The 21419-nt window shown below is 40.3% G+C and overlaps 1 protein-coding gene across 2 annotated transcripts in view; it reads right to left on the minus strand.

Annotated features, from left to right (window-relative positions):
• Positions 1 to 1086: 1086 nt before the first annotated feature.
• caln1 (calneuron 1) overlaps positions 1087 to 21419 on the minus strand; it is a 71316-nt gene continuing 50983 nt past the window's right edge. For both annotated transcript variants that reach the window (XM_074641208.1, XM_074641207.1), the window contains exons 5-6: positions 10694 to 10850; positions 1087 to 4643 (exon numbers count right to left, since the gene is read on the minus strand). In XM_074641208.1, the coding sequence (XP_074497309.1) occupies positions 4516 to 4643; positions 10694 to 10850 (285 nt within the window). In that variant the 3' untranslated portion in view covers positions 1087 to 4515. The remainder of the gene's footprint in view (positions 4644 to 10693; positions 10851 to 21419) is intronic.

The raw sequence follows: 21419 nt of genomic DNA on the forward strand, positions 1-21419 counted from the left end.
ATATGTTGGTTAAAATCCTGCGAAGTGTCAGTCTCAACAGTTACTGCAAATAATATCCAGGACAGTCTGATCAAACAGACTCTTGTTATGTTACTCAGGGATATGGTGGATCCTATAGTAACAGCAAAGTGCTTACGTTCTTTATTTTAACATGGGAGAAATGATCATTTTTTATAACGATACAATTCTAGTCAATTAAAATGATTGCAATATCCTCAACCTTATTTTGGAGGTTAAATCTTGGTTTTGTTACATTACTGTGTCATTATTTCTGAGATAAATCATTTTCAATAACCAGTTATAGTTTCTATATTAACAGTATTGTCCTTACCATCTACTGTATGTCCCTGTGAGCAGATAATAGAATCTGGTTTAATCATAGAGAATCAGTCTTATCAATGTTATCATTTGTTTTTGGTTACCTGATTGCAGGTCAGTGTCCCTGCAGCAGACCTTTCACCTCTGCATGCTCTCTGCTTGTAAGTGTCTCTGGACGAACAGTTGCAATTATCTGTGTAAAATAGCAACATAGATATTATTATTACTGGACAGAGACTTAATAGTTACAGCACAAATTAAGCTGCAATATAAACGTGATAGTTTGCTATAACTCACTGCAGCTGCAACCAGCTGACTACCAGACATGATATTACGATATGAATGTTGAATTTGGTTTCAAAATGAGATGTCTGCTCCTTTGAAAAAGGTAATTGAGTATAGTTATTTTTACAGAAGAAAAATATGTCTTTGGGTTTTAAAATGATAATTTTACCTCTGATCATTGATGAATTCACATGCACGTTACTCTATCGGTGCTAATGCTACCCTCTTGTGGTTTTAGTGTGACCACAAATGGATTTGCGATTGTGACAGATTTTGTCACTGCGATAGCGTCACAACTGTACAAGATGCAGTCACAAAACTTTACAGATTGAGATCAAAATGAAGGCTGAGTTTGAAGATGGGTGTGGTCCAAGCAAGGGGGGGGGGCAAAAGGGCCATTGACTGTGAATGAGCGTCCTGATAATGAACTGCTAAACGAATAACTCCAGTACAAAATAAAACATAAAGCACCACTTAAAAAACACCGTTTTATTGCATCAATCCTTTGACTATTGTACAGAGTTCTGTATTTACAACCTCCTAATTATTATGCCTCTAATAAATAGTACAACTAAAAGTCTTTCTTTAGTCTACATGTTTAAATATTGCACATGCAAAGTATGTATAGTGTGTGCTTGTCTAATACATATGCTATATTATTAGCTATGTACAAAGTTAAATAAAAAAACAAAAACAGTTGGGATCCAATCACCATGCTACTGAAGAGACACTGTGCGTTTTCCCCTCCAAAATAAAACTCTATACATGCAACCGTTCTGCAGGGACGGGGACAGATTACAGCAAAACTGTAACCACAGTAACTATAACTCAAATATCCCCACCAAAAACCATACACAAATAAAAATGAAATTTGAAAGACAAAGTTCTTCTTAAAGAACAAATAAAGGAGACAACACTTTTCCAGTTAACCACCACATGCCAGCAGTGACTAGCTGTGAATTTGGAGGGAAATTCCCACCTCTACTGCAAGACTGCCGGATAAAAAAAAACAACAACATTATTTTAATCAGTGTGACTTTTTCAGATTAAAAAAGAAATCAAATCAAAACCAGTGTGACCTACAAGGTTTTGTAAACTGTTTTTGCACAAAGTGTTCTTTCTTCAGTCTCTGAAATTTAATATTAGTAATTCATCTGTGAATAAAACCTTTTACAGATTGAAAATAACATCTTCTGCCATAGGCAAGAAATACACTGTGTTCAAATACAAGTGCTGCTCTACCCACAGTGCTGGTAGATCACAGTCAACCTATACATACATACAAAAAAAATCATCATATTTCAACATTTAAGATCAACAATTGTCAGACATTGTGAATATAATGCTGTGAGAGTCGCGTCTGACATCCCATTCTCCTAGCGCGCAGAGACTGAGAAACACACAAACACTGCAGTGGGACAACCGCATGGACAATGTGATCTCACTTCACCTCTAGATGGCACTCTTGCACAAACCTACAGCCCTCCTTGTCATTTCACTGGAATGGATGACAGGTACAGTGCAAAAACAATACAAGGAAAAAAAAAAAAAATCCTACATGATAGACATATTTCTGCCAAAAAATGCCAGATTGATCGTGTGTTTCCATGTAGGAACAGGGACAAGGCGTCTATATTGTGTTGTCTGGTTCACCTCTGCGGAGTTCTATGGCTTTGGCAAGAGGGTTGAGAGGGAGCAGAAAGGGCCTCCGTCGTCTGCGTCTGACGTGTTTGTAATGAAGCAGCCGCCTCTCTATCCGCTGATCTCCCTCCCTGCACCTCTGAACCCGAGTGAGCAGAGAGCACCGAACATTCATGCACATACATGGATACTGTACACCTTCAGCAGACACTTTGAGACACTTCAGACGTGGGTTACGGTATTTACAAAAGACGAGGACTTGATCGCATGCACTTGATACAATGGGTGTGTCTGACCCCTGGCTGGGTTTACATGTCGAGATGAGAGTCAGTGCAGGAGTTCAGAGCCGACCTCCGCGAGAATCAACATGTCAAGAGGTGTCTAGCAATCATTCAGTGCTGTGAGAGATTGCAACCCCACCTATGTTTTTACAGAATTTGCTGTGGATGAACATTCATTATCTGTGGTCTACTATCACACAACTGGAACAGTTTCACAATTAAAATAGCAAATATGGTGAGTCCTAAAGTACTGTAAGAACCTATAATTTTTTGGGGGGGAAAATATCTTTGAAGAATTTTAATTGCAGGATGGATTAAAATTCAGAAAATGTGCTGAACAGTGAGAGTCACACGTATTAAGATTCATTTTTACAATTAAAAAACAAGAAATGGAATGTTGATAAAAATAGAGAATAAATCAAATGGAGTTTTTCACAACTTTTTAATTTGATGTTATATTTAAAATTCAAAAGATGATTAGAACTTAATAGAAATGAAAAACGGATACACAGCTCAGAAAAAAAAACCTTCAAATTACTTGATTTTAGAACAACTAGTGCAGGAAACTTCAAGGGATTCAACTTTTCACAGCACTGAATTATAAATCTTTAACTTGATTCGTTGCGATTTGAAGGACCAAGAAAAAAAAAATCCACCCTAAAACACTTCACACTTCAAAATCCTGTGTTGGTGGTGATATACCTTCCATCCTTAAAGTCAATTTCTCTTATTTTAATGGACGACTGGCCAACCCAGATGATGTTGCATCACATATATTTTCCAACTAATACGATGAATGTTTAAGTATCAATGTATCCCTCAGGAATAATGAGTAAAAGATTAATTTAGCAGCGGTACCAACAGGTAGAAAGCCACAAAACCGTACTGCATCGAGAGTAAGATGTTCAATTCAGGTTTTGTCAACTGGAAAACTTCTTCTCTATTTTGCCCTTACCATTGTCATTGGATGCGACGGTTTCACACTTGTTCTCTGGGGGTTGTCCAAAGTCATTTTGGGAAATGTAGGAACTCACCAACTGAGGCAGAAGTAGACAAGGCAGACTGAGAGTAAGTTGAATGAAATCACCGTGCAAAATAACTCCTGGAGTGCACTGAACGCCACGGAGAGATGATATATCACAGTGTGAAGATTGAAAGGGTGGATTTTTTTTTCCTTTAATAGGACACCGAAACCTTTTCTTTGCACCCGAACAGTATTCACCCAACAGTGTTCAAACTTTCAGGACTTCTGTGTTCATTCATGAATATCACAAGCTCAAAACACAAGCCCAGAGTTACCATTTAATACCTTGTTCGCTTGACTGCTCGGTGTGTAGGGCTGATGAACTGATGCCGGCACCTCATACCAGCCCACAGACGCAGGAGTTGAAAATAGAAAGTTGGAGAGCTGAAGTATCGTAGCACCATAGGAGCTGCAGGAGCCGTTGCCTGACGCGTACAGATCCCCTCTGCTTGAGTGGCGGCGAGGTCTGTCATCGTGCTTCCAGGAACTATAATAAGAGGGCAATTGTTCCTTTTCTCTCATTCCCTTTCGAGGCCCAGACTGCAGCCGTGGTGTCTCATCAGACTCCTGGTGGGTGACAGATCTGCAGTCACATCTCGCCTGCTGGAAAAGCAAGCAGCTCTGAACTCCTGCACTTTTTTTTTTTTAAATTTATTTATATATATTTTTTTATTGCATCAGGGAAACAGACAGTATTATGTGTAATGTCAGCCCTTGTGTGTCCCTGTCAGAGTAAAGGGGGAGGAGTCCTTCACGACTCCCCATGCTGGCTTCACGGTTTCATCGGACGTCGGGTGGAGAGGCGCCACTCGTTTGAAAAAACTAAGTATAATTTTAAAAATGGATTCCGTCGATGATTATTTCGAGTGTTATTCCCAGTAGTTCTTTTCCTATCAACAGGGATATGACCTCACCCACTGGCATGCACATGCAGGCTGGCTGGTTCCCCGCTCACAGTGGGCGCAGCTACTCCATGCCGTTCCTCAGCATCTGATTGGCCGCGATGAGCATGACGCTGATAATGAATGCCATGGCAAAGGCGCAGATGAGGCTCTTCCTCACGCACGTCTGACGGTTCTTCTTTGAAGGATGAACTGAAAGAGGAACGAGAAGGAGACAAACAAAGTGACAGTTTAAAAGATGGTAACATTTATGTTTTCTGACAAGTCTTTGAATCGATCATTTCCTGCGCCCAGAAGAAGAATATAATGAAGACGAACAGAGGGTGCACTGACACCAAGCACATTTGGTGTGGTTTATTTATTCTGTGTTTACTCCTTCAGTCCATTGGTCAACTGCTGTCCCCCAGGGGTGAATAATGCAGACCAAACTTATATAACACAAAAAGCATGTCTCGCTCCTCTGTCAAGAAATCTGGTGTGTGGTTTGTTTGGAAAAGCAATCTGACTTAAACCAAGTGCAGAAAATGACTACAAAACGCAAGAGTTTGGGTTATTAGAGGATGGATGTTGACATCTAACGCTTGGAAAGCCGAGCATAACAAAATAAACTGAGGACACATCTGGACTGAAGCTCGTTTTGATTTATTCCTTCATAGATTCTTAATAAGTATTAATGGCAGAGAAAGTATAATTCAGCAATCAGTGAAGATCCTGCACGCTCATATACAGTAGCTAAAGTTACAAGACTAACTGGAATAAATGATTCCACTGCATCACTGCAGACAACAAGCTGTCAAACTTATGCGCAGTAAACACGTTATTTGTGCAATCAGGTGACTTTAGTTCACAAAATCCTCGTCCACTTCTAATTGAGCCATGCACCAGAAAAAAACACACTGCAAAGTGAAATGTTCCACTGTGGCAGGGGCCAAAGGAAATAAACTTGAGGTGTGATCTCACGTGAGTGTTGCCGGGCAGAATTAACAGCTCTGCTCTGGATACCAGCTGAATGAGCAGCGGGGTAACTGGGAAGTGATCAGTAGAGAGGGACACTGAGGTGAGCGTCACAATTCACAGGACAAGACTGATTTTACAGAAAAAAAGAAAAAACATCAGACATAAAAAAAAACCAGCTAGTCTGGAAGCTTTACAGTATTCTAATTCTACACATTATAATGGACAGCACATTTAGATATTGTAATCTGCTCAGTTAAACGATCCATTAAAGAGACAATCATCCAATTGTACACAATGAGAGTGACTTCATTCTCTGCTCAGGTAGACATTACTCCTCTATATCTTTACATAGCAAATAGTTGTTTGCTGCTATATTAACTGGAGGTGTGATGTTTGAAAGAAATGGGCATTTAGGAGGCATGCCAGACACTATTTAGTTGCATCATGGGAAATGTAGGATGGGAGCACGTTTAGAGCTTAACCCATATTAGGGACTAAGATATCACGGCCACTGCTGCTACGATTTTCTCCATTTAAAAAACAAATCTCTTGCGAGTCCCCTGACATTATGGGAGTACAATACTAAATCGTTGGAGTATCCCTTTAATTCTATGGTCATAAGATGTTGACAAAATCCTGTTTGTAAGGTACACGCAGCTAAAACAAAAGCTGTAGTCTCAAACCAAATCCCCGAATCATACCTTCATGAAGGTTTTAATGTTCAGTTTTTGTTTAAACTGTTTGTGCTGATTCGTTGTTATGTTATGGTATGAGTGTGTTTGTGGTGCTGTAGCATTCTGTTATACTTAGAGGTGCTTTTAATGTTTTGTCCAATCCATTTAAATGTAGGTTAGAGTAAATATTAGTGTCATTGTGTGAAAAAAAGGAGTATTACCTTCATGCTTGAGCAAAATCCACCTTAAAGACTATCAATTGTTTGTCTCCATAATACCCCCTTTAAAGAGGAAAGATATGGGTGAGCAAGTAAATGACAGCATGTTGAATGTATCTTAAGGATATTATGTAGAAATCCAAGCTGACACACACATTCAGACAACAGGCTCTCTCTATGCGATAATTTTCTGGTTCAATCAACCTCCGGCACCAACCGATAACTCAGCAGCTCTTCCTCCCTGCAGCGGGTTGTCGAACTGCGAGCGGCTGAAATGATTTCACCGGGCGGCGGTAATTAGGGGAGCTGGGCCAATGACCCAAAGCTACACGGCTCACACACTCTCACACACTCTCACTCGCTCTATTTTTAACTCTCAGTTCAAGAAGCACTGAAGTCATCAAAAATGCTTCTCGACTGCTGTTCCAAAAGAAATTGCAATGTGGAAAGTAGGACAGAAATTGCTACATCTTTCTTGGCTTCGGCGTTGAGGCGGTGCCGTTAGTTGGCAATCTCCAGTTGAAAAAAATACTATCCCAGACTCTCACATCATATAAAACATGACGTGACATGATTATTAGCCAAATGGATTATCTAACAATGAGCTTCCAGCCAATAAGCAAAGTTATGTAACAACACTGGATGAAGCTTATATCTTGGTTGGAATTTGTAAACAAACCATAGTGCACAATATGCTTTCTTTCAGGCTTACATGCACATTACTCACATTCACACCTTGAAGCTGTCTAGTACAACTACAGTCTCAACAATCGGCACCATAGATTGGTCAGTTTCATCCTGCAGGTCTGGGAATTGAACCAGGGATCTCACAAGCTGCTTCACTAATTTTGAGGCCACCGCCGCTGTGACACAACACAAACATCTACTGAGCTATTGAATCTGTTATCGAATAAAAATAAAATAAGCCAAACCATCTGGGATGAGATTATGCAACTGATTTATAATTCAAACTAGTTTCAAGAATGTACTCGACTTTTTTAATTTCCTTGATACTTGAGCAGCCAGTTTAAATTTCAAGTATATATGTATAGTTGTATAAGTCAGCGTGAGTTGAACTGGGTGTCAATGGAAAGAGCATGTGTTCAGCGGCTAGCTGGACCATGAAGATGGGAGGAGAGTTGTGGTCTAGACATTAGTTCTCAGTCCAGTCGCCTGAACCTGCTGTCAGCCTCATAAAACACCTCCTCAGCTGCCCAGAGTAACTACACCACTGCCAAATAATATCCACAAAGGGTTTTCTTCAGTGGACAACTGTGGTCATGAAGGCAATGAGGTGTACGCCGGTCTCCAGGCTGCTGACTTATGGCTGTCTACATTCGCTTGTGCTTCAAAATCAGCCGACCTATGGGTGAAATAACTCTAATGTTACTTGATTAGTAAACTGTAGCTGTACAATCGTACAGGTTACAGGTCAACTAACTGTTTAAAGGTAAGGTCAGTAATGTTGAGAAACTAGCAAGAGTGCACTAGATTTAAAAAATGATCAAATCAAAAAATCCAGCTCAGTGTTGCCAACTCATTTCCAATGAAAGGAGCTAGCGGCACTAGCTCCAAAAGTTGCTAAATCTAGTAAGAAAGTGACCACGTTGCCAACACTGACGGTCCGTCTCTTCAGCCCTCCCTCCGAAGCCACTCCCCCAAAATTATCATAATGAACGTAAACAACAAACATGGCTATTGTTAGTACTCACAGCTGTCAAGCTAGCAGCTTGTGGAAGACTCTGGTGATGCACAATGAAAGCATGGGAAGAGCACACACAGGCAGGCAGGTCGTCCAATCATTTCATTTAGGCAGAATGAAATGATTGGGTTTATTACAGTTCTGCGACAGACACAGTTACCGGGTCAAAGACCAACTTTGGGCGCTGGGCGCTGCACGCTGCGGCGAGCATAGCTAAAACATGAGCTCAAACGGCGCTGTGTCTTCTGCCAGGAAATGACAGTTGGTGTAGCTCTAGTGTCGTCCTGGTGGAAACAGTAGGGATTATGCACACTGTTCAGTTCTAGAAAAAGGCTAAGATAACGAAAAGAAAAATAATAAAAGTGTGAAAATGTGCCATAAATCGGGAGAAATACGGGAGAATTGTGACCCCCGGAGGAAACCGGGAGAGGGCAATGAAAAACGGGACTCTTCCGGGAAAATTGGGAAAGTTGGCAAGTATGGTCCGAGTGGATGTCCAGTGATGTGCCAGATGTAATACAATTCCCTCCAGGCGTTCCTGAGATATCACTTTCACGAGAATGGGACGGACGTAAGACCACAGTGACCCTTGACCTCTGACCAACAAATTCTAATCAGTTCATCCTTAGTGGACGTTTGTGCCAAATTTGAAGTAATTCCCTGCAAGCATTCCTGAGAGATTGCGCTCACAAGACTGGTCTGGACTGACAACCCTGAAACATGAGAGAATGACATCATTCGGCATAATAATTAGCCATGTGCTTCTGTTTGTTGCACGCAGAGTGACTTATTGGGGTTTCAGAACAATGGGCCGTCAGGGCAGTCCCCAATGTTAAATACATCACCTCTTGTGCGCTAGAAGCTGTGCTCAGGACAGTAATAGCAAAAGTTATATTCATGCACATGCAGCACATCACAAACATGCACAATATGAACATATTGCTAAGACGAGGCCCTTAAATCAATGCACCTGTATGGCAGCTGTGACATTTACGGATCAAAGCCGATTTCCACACTTGCGTCTGGCTGCCACGGACAGCTGCTACTCCAGCGAGTTTCTCTGCGCTTTACGCTATCGGTTCAATTTATTCAGCAATGAATCAGTGCCTGGTGAACTTCTATGCATCAGTGGTTAGATGCTGTATTCTGTTGTTTTTCAGCCACACACCATATTGATTCCAGAGTGAGGTGAAGCCAGAGGGAAATCAAGTGGCTCGTATTGTATGCTACCTCATATACCAGTAAGCTGAAACAATAAGCACCGGAGTGGCATGATGGATTGTACTCAGTATGAATCGCACTGTGACACAACGTATTGCTTTCTCCATGACTGAGCACATTTTTGGTGCTCAAGGACCTTGAGGCTAACATATTGTGTGGTTGTTCTGTACGATCCTGCAGTGGTCAGTCTTCATCATAAACCCAACAGGAACATCATGTTGTCATCACGCCACACCAGTTTTAAGACCCCGATAAAGTGCCGGTGCAATCTGTGTACATCCTCGTTGAAACCAGTGTTGGCCAAGTGAATTCCCCGAAGGACAGGTCAGATTCACAGGCAGGTGGTGTTTGGTAGAGAGGGACATTAAGAGGCTGTTTGGCCGTGGAGCATCATTTTAGCCAGCAGAAGAAATATACACGACCTTGACTAGAAAGAAAAATCTCAGTGCAACGGAATTTCACACATACAGTATTATTAATCTGGCAAAACACTTCTGACGAGGACAATATCACTGCATAACAAAGTAGGTTGGGACCCTGCTCAACCATGCTGCCTTCAGGAAATGTAGGAGCTGATTATGACTCAGCCTTTCCTACACCCCAAATTCATCTGATTAGCGTCGAGACAAAATGACTGCTTTCAGAGCACACATGTCATCAGTCAAGGTACACACACAATCAATAATGTCACATAAGACAGCTCAACATTCATTTCAGTATGGCATTTCTACTTGCACATTTGTCACACAGCATTTGTGTGACAAAGCTCTGAAAATGAGAAAAAGACTGGCAGACAACAGAAAGCTGAGAGTGAACATCGGGACGTGTTAAAAGAGGGAAGCGAGAGTTAAATAGATTAAAGTCACAATGTTTATTCGAGCGCATCTGTGTTGCTTTACAGCAACAAGCATCTGCTCATCTGCAGCCAAACAGATGCTTGTAAACACAGTGACCTTCACATATGTTATTATTACAGGACTGCACACTGAGCACTGTGACACTCGACTGAGTTTCATTTCCTATTCAACTATAAATGTTTTAAGGCTCGCTGAATCTGAATACAAACCAGGCGTATGAAAACAAAAATACTTGCTCAAAATGCGAGGGAGTGAAAAAAAGTCCTAGAATACCCGCGGCTGCTCTGACATCCATAAATCTTGGATGGCTAGTTTTGCAGAGCGAGGTCGTGCATAATTCAACAGCGTCACTTCTGAACTGGTGACCGGTCCCAAACCAACGTCCCAAATCAATAAATCAGCAGATGTGTTGTGATTCTGTTGGCTGTAGATCTTGATGAGAAAGCTCAAATTCTTCCTGACGGCATGGACTACTTTTCTCTCCTACTACATACACACACACACACACACACACACACACACACACACACACCACAGACTGTACTATATGTCTATGACACACACACTTGCCTAAGTGTCTGTGTGTGAAGTTAGCTCAGGGACTTTGACTCACCTCCCTCAAACTCTGTCTGACAGTTCCCAGCGTTTTCCTTTAGGCTCTCTTCCTCGTTGATGATGATGTTCTCTATGTCCTTCATGGTCAGGTGGTCGCGGAAGGCGTAGAACAGGATGTGTTTCAGCTCCTCCAGGGTGATTCTCTGCATGTCAAACTGCAGGAGGGGAGAGATGAGAGGAGGAGATTTTGGTAACACTTCAATTTACAGGTCCGCAAATTCCATGGTCATTTATTTAATACATTTCCAGGAAAAGAATACAAAGTTAATTGATATGCTTTATTTCCATGTGTGCTGGTAAATAGATAATAATAAGCAAATAACTTCTTTGAAATTTCTTTAAAAAACTCCCAGAATCATTACATTAGCTACCAGGTTACATTTGTGTCGACAATAAGTTACAATGGTGAGATTTATGTCTGATCAGAAGTGTCTTCTATTAGTTTTGCTTTTCCACCTCCGATGAAGAGCAGCGCACAGCCGCTTCTCAAGCCTAAGGGCCCTATTTTAACCATTATATGCTATTTTAGCATATAATTATTAAATCATGTTTATAATAGTCATTTTTTGATAACTTTTTTAGGTAAATATTGGGGTAATTTGGCAGTAATTCCAAAGAAATTTCAAATAGGTTACTTGCTAATTATCATCTATTTACCAGCAGACATGGAAATAAAGCATATCAATTAACTTTGTATTCTTTTCCTGGAAATGTATTAAATAAATTACCAGCTATTTATTACTGGTTATTGGGAAAAAGCGGAATATAATTATTAAATAATGTTTATAATATATATAAAATAATAATAAAAAAAAGTCCAGAGTCAAGTCCCAAGTCGAGACAGCCAAACAAAGATAAATTTGATTAAATTTTGAGGTAAACATTGGGGTAATTTGGCAGTAATTCCAAAGAAATTTCAAATAGGTTACTTGCTAATTATCAACTAATTACCATGAAATTTGCAGACCTGTAAAATGAGATGTTACCGAGATTTTCAAAAAAAGAACGACCGTTTTCCTTTTATTTAAATAAACCGTGTGTGCCCCTGCAGTATGCCTGGCAGGATTAGCCGAACAAGTACTAACTCATGTGCACTCATGTGACACAGCTGTTTTAGGACTAGTGTGCAAGATTCAATAAAACAAGACAAATAAAACCTCCATCACACTTCCACCCTAAGCTACGCAGCACAACAATCTCTCACCGAGTTTTTGCTGCCAACAACCTACAATAAATAATGTGCATTGTAAGTACAAGTTCAAATGCATAAATCATCATGCATGTAGTAATTCTTTACCATGCACATCCCGGTACCTCTTACAGACGTAGCTGTAATGCTTTCACTTTAATCAGAGTGTCGCACAAAGTTGATGCGTTTGATTAAATTGAATGTGCCGGAGTTGTAGCCTGAAAGTGATCCATTTATTGTTCAGTTTGAACATTTTCACAATTCAGTCCAAAAGACGGCACGCGCTCGTACAAAGACAAACACACCGCAACTCGTAAACAGAGGTTTGAAGGTCTTACTGAGAGTACCCGCAAAGTTTTCAGGAGTTAAGAGAAACTTCTAGCGTCTCATGAGGAAAACCTCTCTGGCCTTAAAACAAATGATTTAATTTCCTCTGTATAAGCTACTTAAAAGCAGCAATACAGTTAAGCCCAACAGACATAAAAGGGTTCAGTGGCAGGAAGTGAGTGAGTGTGATAGAAACCTGACTGAGAATTAATTAAAATATCATCACAAAGTCCAGAAGCAGTATGAAAGGACTGAATCCCTCTGAATCACTCTGAATGTTGGCATCAACACCCTCTCATATTTACTGACTCAATAAACACTACTCATTTTATCAGGCTATTGATGAAATGCTCTTTGCTGTAAACACCAGATGACTGGTTGATTATAAACAGTCTTATTATTTGCCTTCCACGATGGTTTATAGTAATACAACAGAATTAGCAAATGTATCCCTCTCCCTACTCTAAAGCTGTACGTGTGACAGAAACCTGTTTTGACTGGTTTTAGTATGAAGGGAATATAAAACAAGACGGCATCATTGGAACTGATGTCACACAGTGGGAGGACGCCGACGTCTCTGACTCCTGATTGGCCGGATAAGCTTTGGAGAGACATGGACTCCATCTGTCCCTCACCTCACTACCCTTAACAAAGCAGCAGAGTGGCTGCGAGGTGGTTTCACTGGCATTCAACCCACCAGGTGGTTCAGTCTTTTCTGTGCTTCCACAGTCTTAAAATCCCTGCTTTCTGCCCAGTGCATGCTGGGATGGGAACTACCCCGTGACCCTGAACAAAATAAACTGTACAGACGATAGGTGGACATGTGTAAAGCTGTGCCAGGCAGAGGAGTAAGCGGAGTGAAGAGCTCTAAACATACTGGACAGTAAGATCACTGGGTCTCATGCAGGAACAGTTTGGTATTTTTGTTTTAACTTTCTCTTGTAAATGCCACCTGTGCATAAATGAGCGTGCGTTTTTAAGAATTGTAAATTAGCATAATTAACACCCCAATGATACCATATAAGGCTATACGCGTCCTGCTCCATTTCTCTCTCTGCAAATATATCAGCACGCTGTCTAAAGACACGCTCTCTTCTAAGGACCTGACTCGCTAAGGCATCCAAAGTCTGCCATGACGCGCCTGGTCACACTCCCCGTTGCCTTTATAATATACAGACACAAATTAACCCTCAATTAGTGCATAATTAAAGTCAGTGTGAGATGTTCATATTGATACTGTAGTGTTATACGATAGCATCAAAGGCTAATTTATATTAATGATGCTATCGTTAAGCCTATATGAATACATTTAGGAATATTTTATAATTGCAGAGTCAAACACGATAATATAACATATAACAATTATGAAGTGTAACTTATGAAAGATTTTCAAACTCAAAATTGCTTCAAAGTAATGAAATATAAAAATCTATTAGTGAAAAATGTAAGTTTGGATAACAGCAGACTAATTACACATGACTCCTACATGACTCGTACATTGTGCTCGCAGAGAAAACTCAAAACTTAAGAACAAATCTGAGTGCTTCTTGCATGAGGCCCACTGTTTATTAACAAAAAAGTTAAAAAAAACAAACTCTACAACGTCTAGCTTTTCTAATTAGAGTTTAAATGAGGCTCATTATGTACTAGTTAATACTGTTTTTAATGTTTATAATCCTTAACAGTTTCCGTAGAGGTTAGTGAGGAGTTCTGGAAACCAAATGACTTTTAGTGCGAACAAACAAACTTTGGTGAAAAAAAACCTGTTACCTTGTATTTTTCAGTCTAGACTGAACCGCAGGATAAAGTCTCACAATTGTTGGAATAGAGTCAGTGAATCTAATCTGTGACATCAAGTCACATCTTTCAACGCTGCTTTAAAAAAAAAAGATGAAAATGACAGGCTAAGATGAATGAACTTGCAAAGGACAAACCTGCAGCACCCGGGTGGATCCAACAGGAGATATGGACTTATTTTATGCTTCTTAACAGTTTGTGTTACTTTTGAAATAAGTTTTGTCTGGGGATGTAAAATAGGGATGCACCGATACTGACTCAAATAGGTGGATCAGGTATCGGTGACAATGGGGCCGATCTATTCAATTAAATTCTATATGTATATACTATATATATTATATACTGGAATTTTAATTCCTATTCCTATCTGTGTATTTATTTGTTACATTTTGTTTTACAAAGTTAAGAAAGCAATGTTTAAGTCAAGCCTGATGTGGCCTTACACATAAAAGAATGATCACAGTCACTTCCACACAGTAAAACACACAGCTTATTAATTAAACACTGGTATCGGATCAGTACTCGGTATCGGATGATACCCGAAGCCGAGGTATGGCTATCGCTATCGGGACTGAAAAAGTGGGATCGGTGCATCCCTCGTGTAAAAGCAGAAAGACTTCAGCTCCAGAGTGCGTGATTGAGGGAGAGACTGAAATGAATGTTCTGGCTTCGAGAGACACGCCTGTGATTATATTGATGGAATGGCCTTGAGATTTTTACAGGTGGAGTAGAAGTCAATGCTATCAATTCCTCGATGTAAAAAAAAAAATCCACTTTTCAAATCCCAGTGTGCATCTGTAGCACTCGGCAATATTGCAATGAATGATGCACATCCACGGAGAGAGAAGGATAACATTCACTGGACGTCCTGGCGAGCCCGCTGGGTAGATAATTACATAAATCACTGAACATAAATCACACTTACCATCAATACCATTTGTTATCTATCGCTCAAACTCAAAGTAAGCTAATGAACACACACACAAACCAATCGCGCCTCAAATGTTAATGAGCCGCTATAAAGATTCATTATCAAAGCTAATTAAAAGTTGGGGGGTCAATGTTTCATCTTTGGTTTGCCGGATCATTAATCAGAGGAGAAAGTAAATATTGGCAAGACAAGAGGTAAAAGAAAAGGTATATAATAATAGAGTCATAAATCACATAATGCTTTAGTGGAATGTAAATCAAGAGCAGAAGAAACGATTATTCCACAACATGTTGGCTGGAGAGTAAACTGCATACTGAGTGTTGTAACGTGCATGAGATAGGGAGGGGACATTCATAGAACATATGATTCATAACTCAAATAATATTACTGATTATATGGCTATAACTACAACTTCAACCTACTATTACTGCCGCTGGCTGTTACTACATTTATTGTATGAATTACGCTTTTCTATTGGCTCATTTTTCTATTTACAGTGAATTATATTATATACAGTATTTGTATTGTTTATTTCTCTGTAAAGCCCTTTGTTAAAAATGTGTTAATAGATGCTGTAAATCTTCAACTACCAAATATACAGCCTGTTCTCATTCCCAGGGCGTCAAATACTGACGCTTTGTCACAACCATCAGCATTCGATACCGCCGCACAAGGCACCCTTGAAACCAACGTGTAGTTGTCTTTGTGTTCACAAGCCTTAACTTCACTTTCACTTTGAAACTTAGTCATTTTAAGCCAAAACACAATGTTTTTCCCTAAACTTAAGTGTTTTTGTTGCCTAAACCTAAATAAGCCGTTTTGTTTTTGTTAAAAATGTGACATTACTCAGTTTTACAGGTTAGAACGTGTTGCTTTTAAGTTTAATTTTCAATTTTACAACATAGTAGGCCCCTAATGACCCACACCTATGGTGCTTATACCGATCGATAACGGTTATTTAATGGCCTGATGACAGTTGAATCAGCTTCTAGACAGTTGAATCACCTTCTAGACATGACCATTACTCGTTCATTGTTGACGTGTAAGTGTAGTGTTTATTTTAAAAGACCATAATGCTTTGTAAATTAATGAAAATGTGCTCTTGAGTGTGCGTAGATTCTGTTATTACACTAAGAACAAATCCCAAATAAGAAAATGTTAGTGAATGTCAGAATCTGGGTGGGTGAATGAGGCTCATTTTATTGTGTCCCTAGAGTTCAATATTCACACCAGAAACATGCACATGAACTCACATATTCTGTGTGTCCATATCTATCTTATGTCACCCATCAACAGCATAAAATAGATGAGATGTCCTACAGACAACAGAGCTGTTTCTTTTTCCTTTCGTTTCCCTCTGAGCAACAGAGAAACAATGAAATGCTAACAAATCCTAAACAGAAAGATCCACCTGGAGCGATGCTGCAGCATCTGCCACTTAAAGTTGCAGCCAGCTCCTGTGTCACTTCTCCCCAAGGGAGACAGGTCGACAGCCTCATTGCGTTTACTCGACCTTCGCACAACCTTGCTGCTCCTAACGACACCATCGCCAGTGGACATCAAAAGACTGCCGAGCTTCATTTGCCAGGGAAAAGAGGGACGAGCCGGAGGTTCACTCACTGAGCACTCCAGTGGCAGATAAGAGAAAGCCATTTTATTTCCTCTTTCCACATCCCACCGACCTGCTCAGACTATATTCACATTCAAGCACTGAGTGACCTTTACGGGAGAATATGGTGAGAGAAAGGGGAGCAGAAGAGAATGATGCCCGTGGACATGAAGTGACTGTGGACCAGTGTTGTATGACCTACAGTGTTATACTGAACCCATGCACAGAGAGGAAACCTTCAGTACTTTGTCACACAATCTCCACAGAAGTTCAGTCTGAAGTGTAATCACATGCTTCGGGCACAGGGGCTTTTAATGGAGACTCTGGAAGAGTTGGAAATGTCACATACTGTAAGGCCTGCTTTGGTTATGACACAGAATCCCAGACAGAGTGATGATGAAGATGCACATGGTTACTAAAATATCTCTTCTCTGAGCCAACCTAATCATTAATCTGTATTAAAATGGGTTTCCACAACATCAACATGATATAGAAGACTCAAATCTATGATATCTGATCTGATCTGAAAACAAAACTGAATGTAGTGATTTGTATTTGTATTTCTTCCAAAGGTGTGACCAAGTAATTGATTTGTAAGTCACAAGTAAGTCTTAACACTCAAGTCAAGTCCCAATTCAAGACTGGCAGTTCCCAAGTCAAGTCCCAAGTCAAGTCCCAAGTCTTAAACGTTGAGTTTTGAATCCTAAACAAGTCATAATGTGCTCTTCAACAAATGCAATGCCATTTTAACAGCAGAGTAACTGGTGCAAACTGGTGCTCAGTAACAAAACGTTAGTTCTTCATTGTTTTCTCCTGCAACTTAATTGGATGCTGTTGGATTGGTTCAAGCAAAGTGGATCTGGGGAATCAAGTGTAAGTACAAATCCCAATAATATTCACCAAAAATAAAGAGTACAGAGATCAACAAAAAAAAAAAACTTTTCGGGGATTCAGCAATAAACAACAAAAGACAGAAATTCAGTTTGATCTTTTTAGTTCAGTTTTTCCCCCAACGAATAAATTCTCTTCCCAAACAAATCGATAAAGGATCTCTCTCTCAAAAAGTAAATAAACTCAACATCTCCGACGCTATCGGAGTTACCTCTGGTAACAGGCAGTTGATCGTCTTCGTGCACACACTTTTAAAATAACATAAACTTTGAGTTTGGGGGGGAAGATATCAAGTATTTTCAAGTCAAAAGTCCAAATGAAGTCACGAGTCACTGGTGTTAAAGTCCAAGTCAAGTTGCAAGTCTTTTTTGATTTTGTCAAGTCGAGTCTAAAGTCATCAAATGTGTGACTCGAGTCTGACTGGAGTCCACACATCTGATTTCTTCTGATTAAAGCTGAAGTAGGCGAGTGTGGAGCGAATATGATTAAAATAAGTTAATTTTATAAAACAGTCGCTATATCATGTCAGTAGTACATGAAACAGGTAACCTGAAACAAATCAGTTTCTCTGTATCCTCCGGTACTCCTAACGGCATCTGCAAGATTTCACAGACTGGAGGAAAACAAGCAGTCAGAGCTGATCTGAGGTCTGCTGTCCAGCTGCCGTCTATGAGAGCGGCTGTCAATCACTCGCGAACTCCGACTAACCGGTCAAACTAGGCAGCGCTGATCAAATATGAATCAATATTCTGTTACGTTAATGCCTATTTCTCTCCTCAAATGTTTTCAGAATCATCTCATAGTGCACGGTTTAGCTGTAAAATGAGAGTTTGTGACGCCGTCGCCATGTTGAGATCAGGTTGAAATGGCTTGAAGGAACACCAAGTACCGGTCACATTTTAAAGCCTGAAAACAGAGCCATGAGGAGGTGCAGAAGTCTAGTTATCTCTCAGAACACTTGAAATACAATATGCTGAAAGGTCATTATGGGATTTTTGCCCAATGATGCCAAAAGCACACTGCCTACTGCCACTTTAACAGGGAAAATGTTTTGTCGAGGTGAAAACAGGTCTCTACAAATGGATCCGTGGGACATGACATCTCAAAGGCCGCATTCATATTTTTCCAATTCAAAATTCAATAAAACTATAATCACCATAAGAACAATCAAGCTCAGGAGATGCATCGAGGTAGATTTTCTCGCCCTGGCAGGGAACACTGTCCTTGGATTAAACCGTGAACTTTTTCAATTTTGCTCAATCGATTGCGTGCCTGTTCTTCACCCTGTCAAGTAGATCAGGGGTTGAAGAGGAGGAAGAGGAGTCACCCTAAAGAGAAAGCTCTGTACTTCTCTACGCTGGTAAATGAGGCATGTTCAGCTTCTCACACATTCAGGCGGTGAGAAGGTGCCAAGAGCCAGCATCCATCCATCTGCTGAGTTCAGCCCTTTGCATTACAGCCAAATTACACAGCCACAGATAATGCTCTGCGCACACTGTAGAATCCAATTATATGCATTTACTAATCTAAATTTTAATGCAATGAGCTGGCAAGTATTTGGTTTTAAAATGGCAGAAATATTAATGCACTTGTAACATGCTGCAGCTGGGGACAAGCTTGTGCTAGAAGGTCAGTGGATTTGAATGCAGAACAACGTATTTCAGCCACAGACACACAGCTGCAGACATTTCAAGTCCCTAATACTCTCTTTGTTAAATACGCCGCCTTATTTTATTGTCAGGCTCTTAAGTTGTTTTGGGAAAGTGTGAAGTGATGTTTGGCAGGGGGCTGACTGCAGTCTCTATCACAGTTAGGCATGACAGGAACACAATATAATCTGTAGATGTTGTCGTCGTGTGTTTGAATGGAAAGAAATGTAGAAGAGAGGATTTCATACAAGCTTGGCAGCCAAAGGGAAAAGGAGCTACAAGTGTGTTACAGACAGAAATATTATATTTTCACGAGGTAAACAAAGGTTTGTAAATTAACAACACCAACCTACAAACTTACAATGAACATAGACACCTGGCAGCACCTCTGAAGCATCAAATCCTGTGAGATCAGTTGGTCTTCTACCACAAAGAGATGTGAACAATACATCTTTATGATAGCACTACATTTTCAGAAGATGAAAATAAATGTGTGGTAGGAAAAAAATGAAGATGAATAAAAGGAAAAATCTTATCCAAGCAAGTTGATTAGTCATCCAGGAGGAGAGGATGACAGTTCTCTTCTCTCTGAACAAAATTGCATCCTTTTGCACTCTGGGAAGTTGCAGCTGTCAGTTTAACAATTTCAACATTTTCTTTAGAGTTTGTGCAGACCTGCTTACATCACCATCCAGTCAGGACTGAGGAAAGAAAGCCCAGTTTGAATATTTGTACATGAACTTGATCATCACTGACGGTGGAAGTTAACAATCTGAGGCTTTGACAGCTATAAGCCAGTAAGCACTGACCCCATCAGCTGCTGTATGTGGGAGAAGTTGTAAAGTCATGACTCGTCATTACTCGATTCCATCTAACAATCTCTGAGCTATCACTTTTCAGGACATCCCTCTTGCAAACCTTTCTGCTGCTTACGGCTGGAAATATTTATTGCTGGGACATTTATTATTTACAAAGCAGTCTCTTGCATTATTCACAGTATCTGAATCAGCTCCAGAGTTTTCCCATGACAACACTCAGTCTCAAGAATCGAGTTGTTCTCCAACTCTTACAATCTTGTCTTAGCTTTTTGCTTGGTTTGCAGTTCCTACATTTAAAGTCTGCGTAGTCTGTTGTCTACACGCTGTACAAACGTGTTCCTGTTCATCTGTCCTGTTGCTCTACACCATGTTATCATGATGAAGCTCATTACGTTGTTAACATCGATCTGCATCAATGTCACCAGAACAAAGTCCAGCACATTTATTGTTCATTTTAAAGTACTTATTTCTTCACCATTATTTTACAATACCTGTATTATCCTGACGATGAATCTAACCTAGAAATTAACAAAAACATATTAACAACGGTGCAGCAACTGACAATTATATGGCTGCACATTGTACACTCTAACTGTATTTCTCCAGGCTTTTCATGGGACATGCCACAGGTCAACGCGATATCATCACTACTCGTCCTACTTTGTCGCTTTAGCAGAAGCCTTTTTGCGTACTATCTTGATACTGAAGGTTTGTGCGTGGTTAGCGTTGTGAAAGAGTCGCAGTTAACATTATGAAATGGTGGCGTTAACGTTGAAACACGTGGTTAACATTGTGAAATGGTGGCGGTAAGGTTTAGACAGCAAAACTACTTAGTTAAATTTATAAAAAACATCATGGTTTGGCTTAAAGCAAGTACACTTCAAACGTAAACTACAGACCTAACGTCGGCGGCGTAGTGTCACTCGACATAACGTCACATGACGTAACCTCGTCAGTAAAAGTACCTACATTTTTGGTTTCACACGAGACATGAAAGCCAGTCCCCTTAGTAAAAGTTCTATGTTTGTTTGACCCATTCACCACGCACCATTTGCAGACTTCTCGCTCTTAATATTACGTCCGTCTAATAATGACATGGATGGGTTTACATTGGAGTCTCATACAGACGCTAAAGGGAGGCTTGTGTGTCGGTATCAAGACGCCGAGGGCCACTGCCCGAGCGTCGGTATTTGACGCCCTGGGAGTGAGACCATGACTGCACAGGTAATGAAGCCAGACTAAGCGTAGTATATTCATCATGTCCTCCCCTATCTGTGCTTAATGCCCGGGTCCAACATGCACACCACCTTTCCTTGTTAAAATGAATGCTCAGCATCTTTATCGATCTCTGCCCATCTATCCCCCCCGAAAGGCCCCGAGCCTTTCCGGAGAAATTTATGTCTCAATTACCACTTCGTCACCCAGCCGTCAAAGGGCAGGTGATTAATTGAGATAAAAAGAAAACAAGCGCCACGAGAGTCACAACAGGCAGAAAAATGATTTGAGGCTCATA

Source organism: Sebastes fasciatus, chromosome 7 (assembly GCF_043250625.1).
Source record: "Sebastes fasciatus isolate fSebFas1 chromosome 7, fSebFas1.pri, whole genome shotgun sequence".
In the NCBI taxonomy this organism is placed as follows: Eukaryota; Metazoa; Chordata; class Actinopteri; order Perciformes; family Sebastidae; genus Sebastes; species Sebastes fasciatus.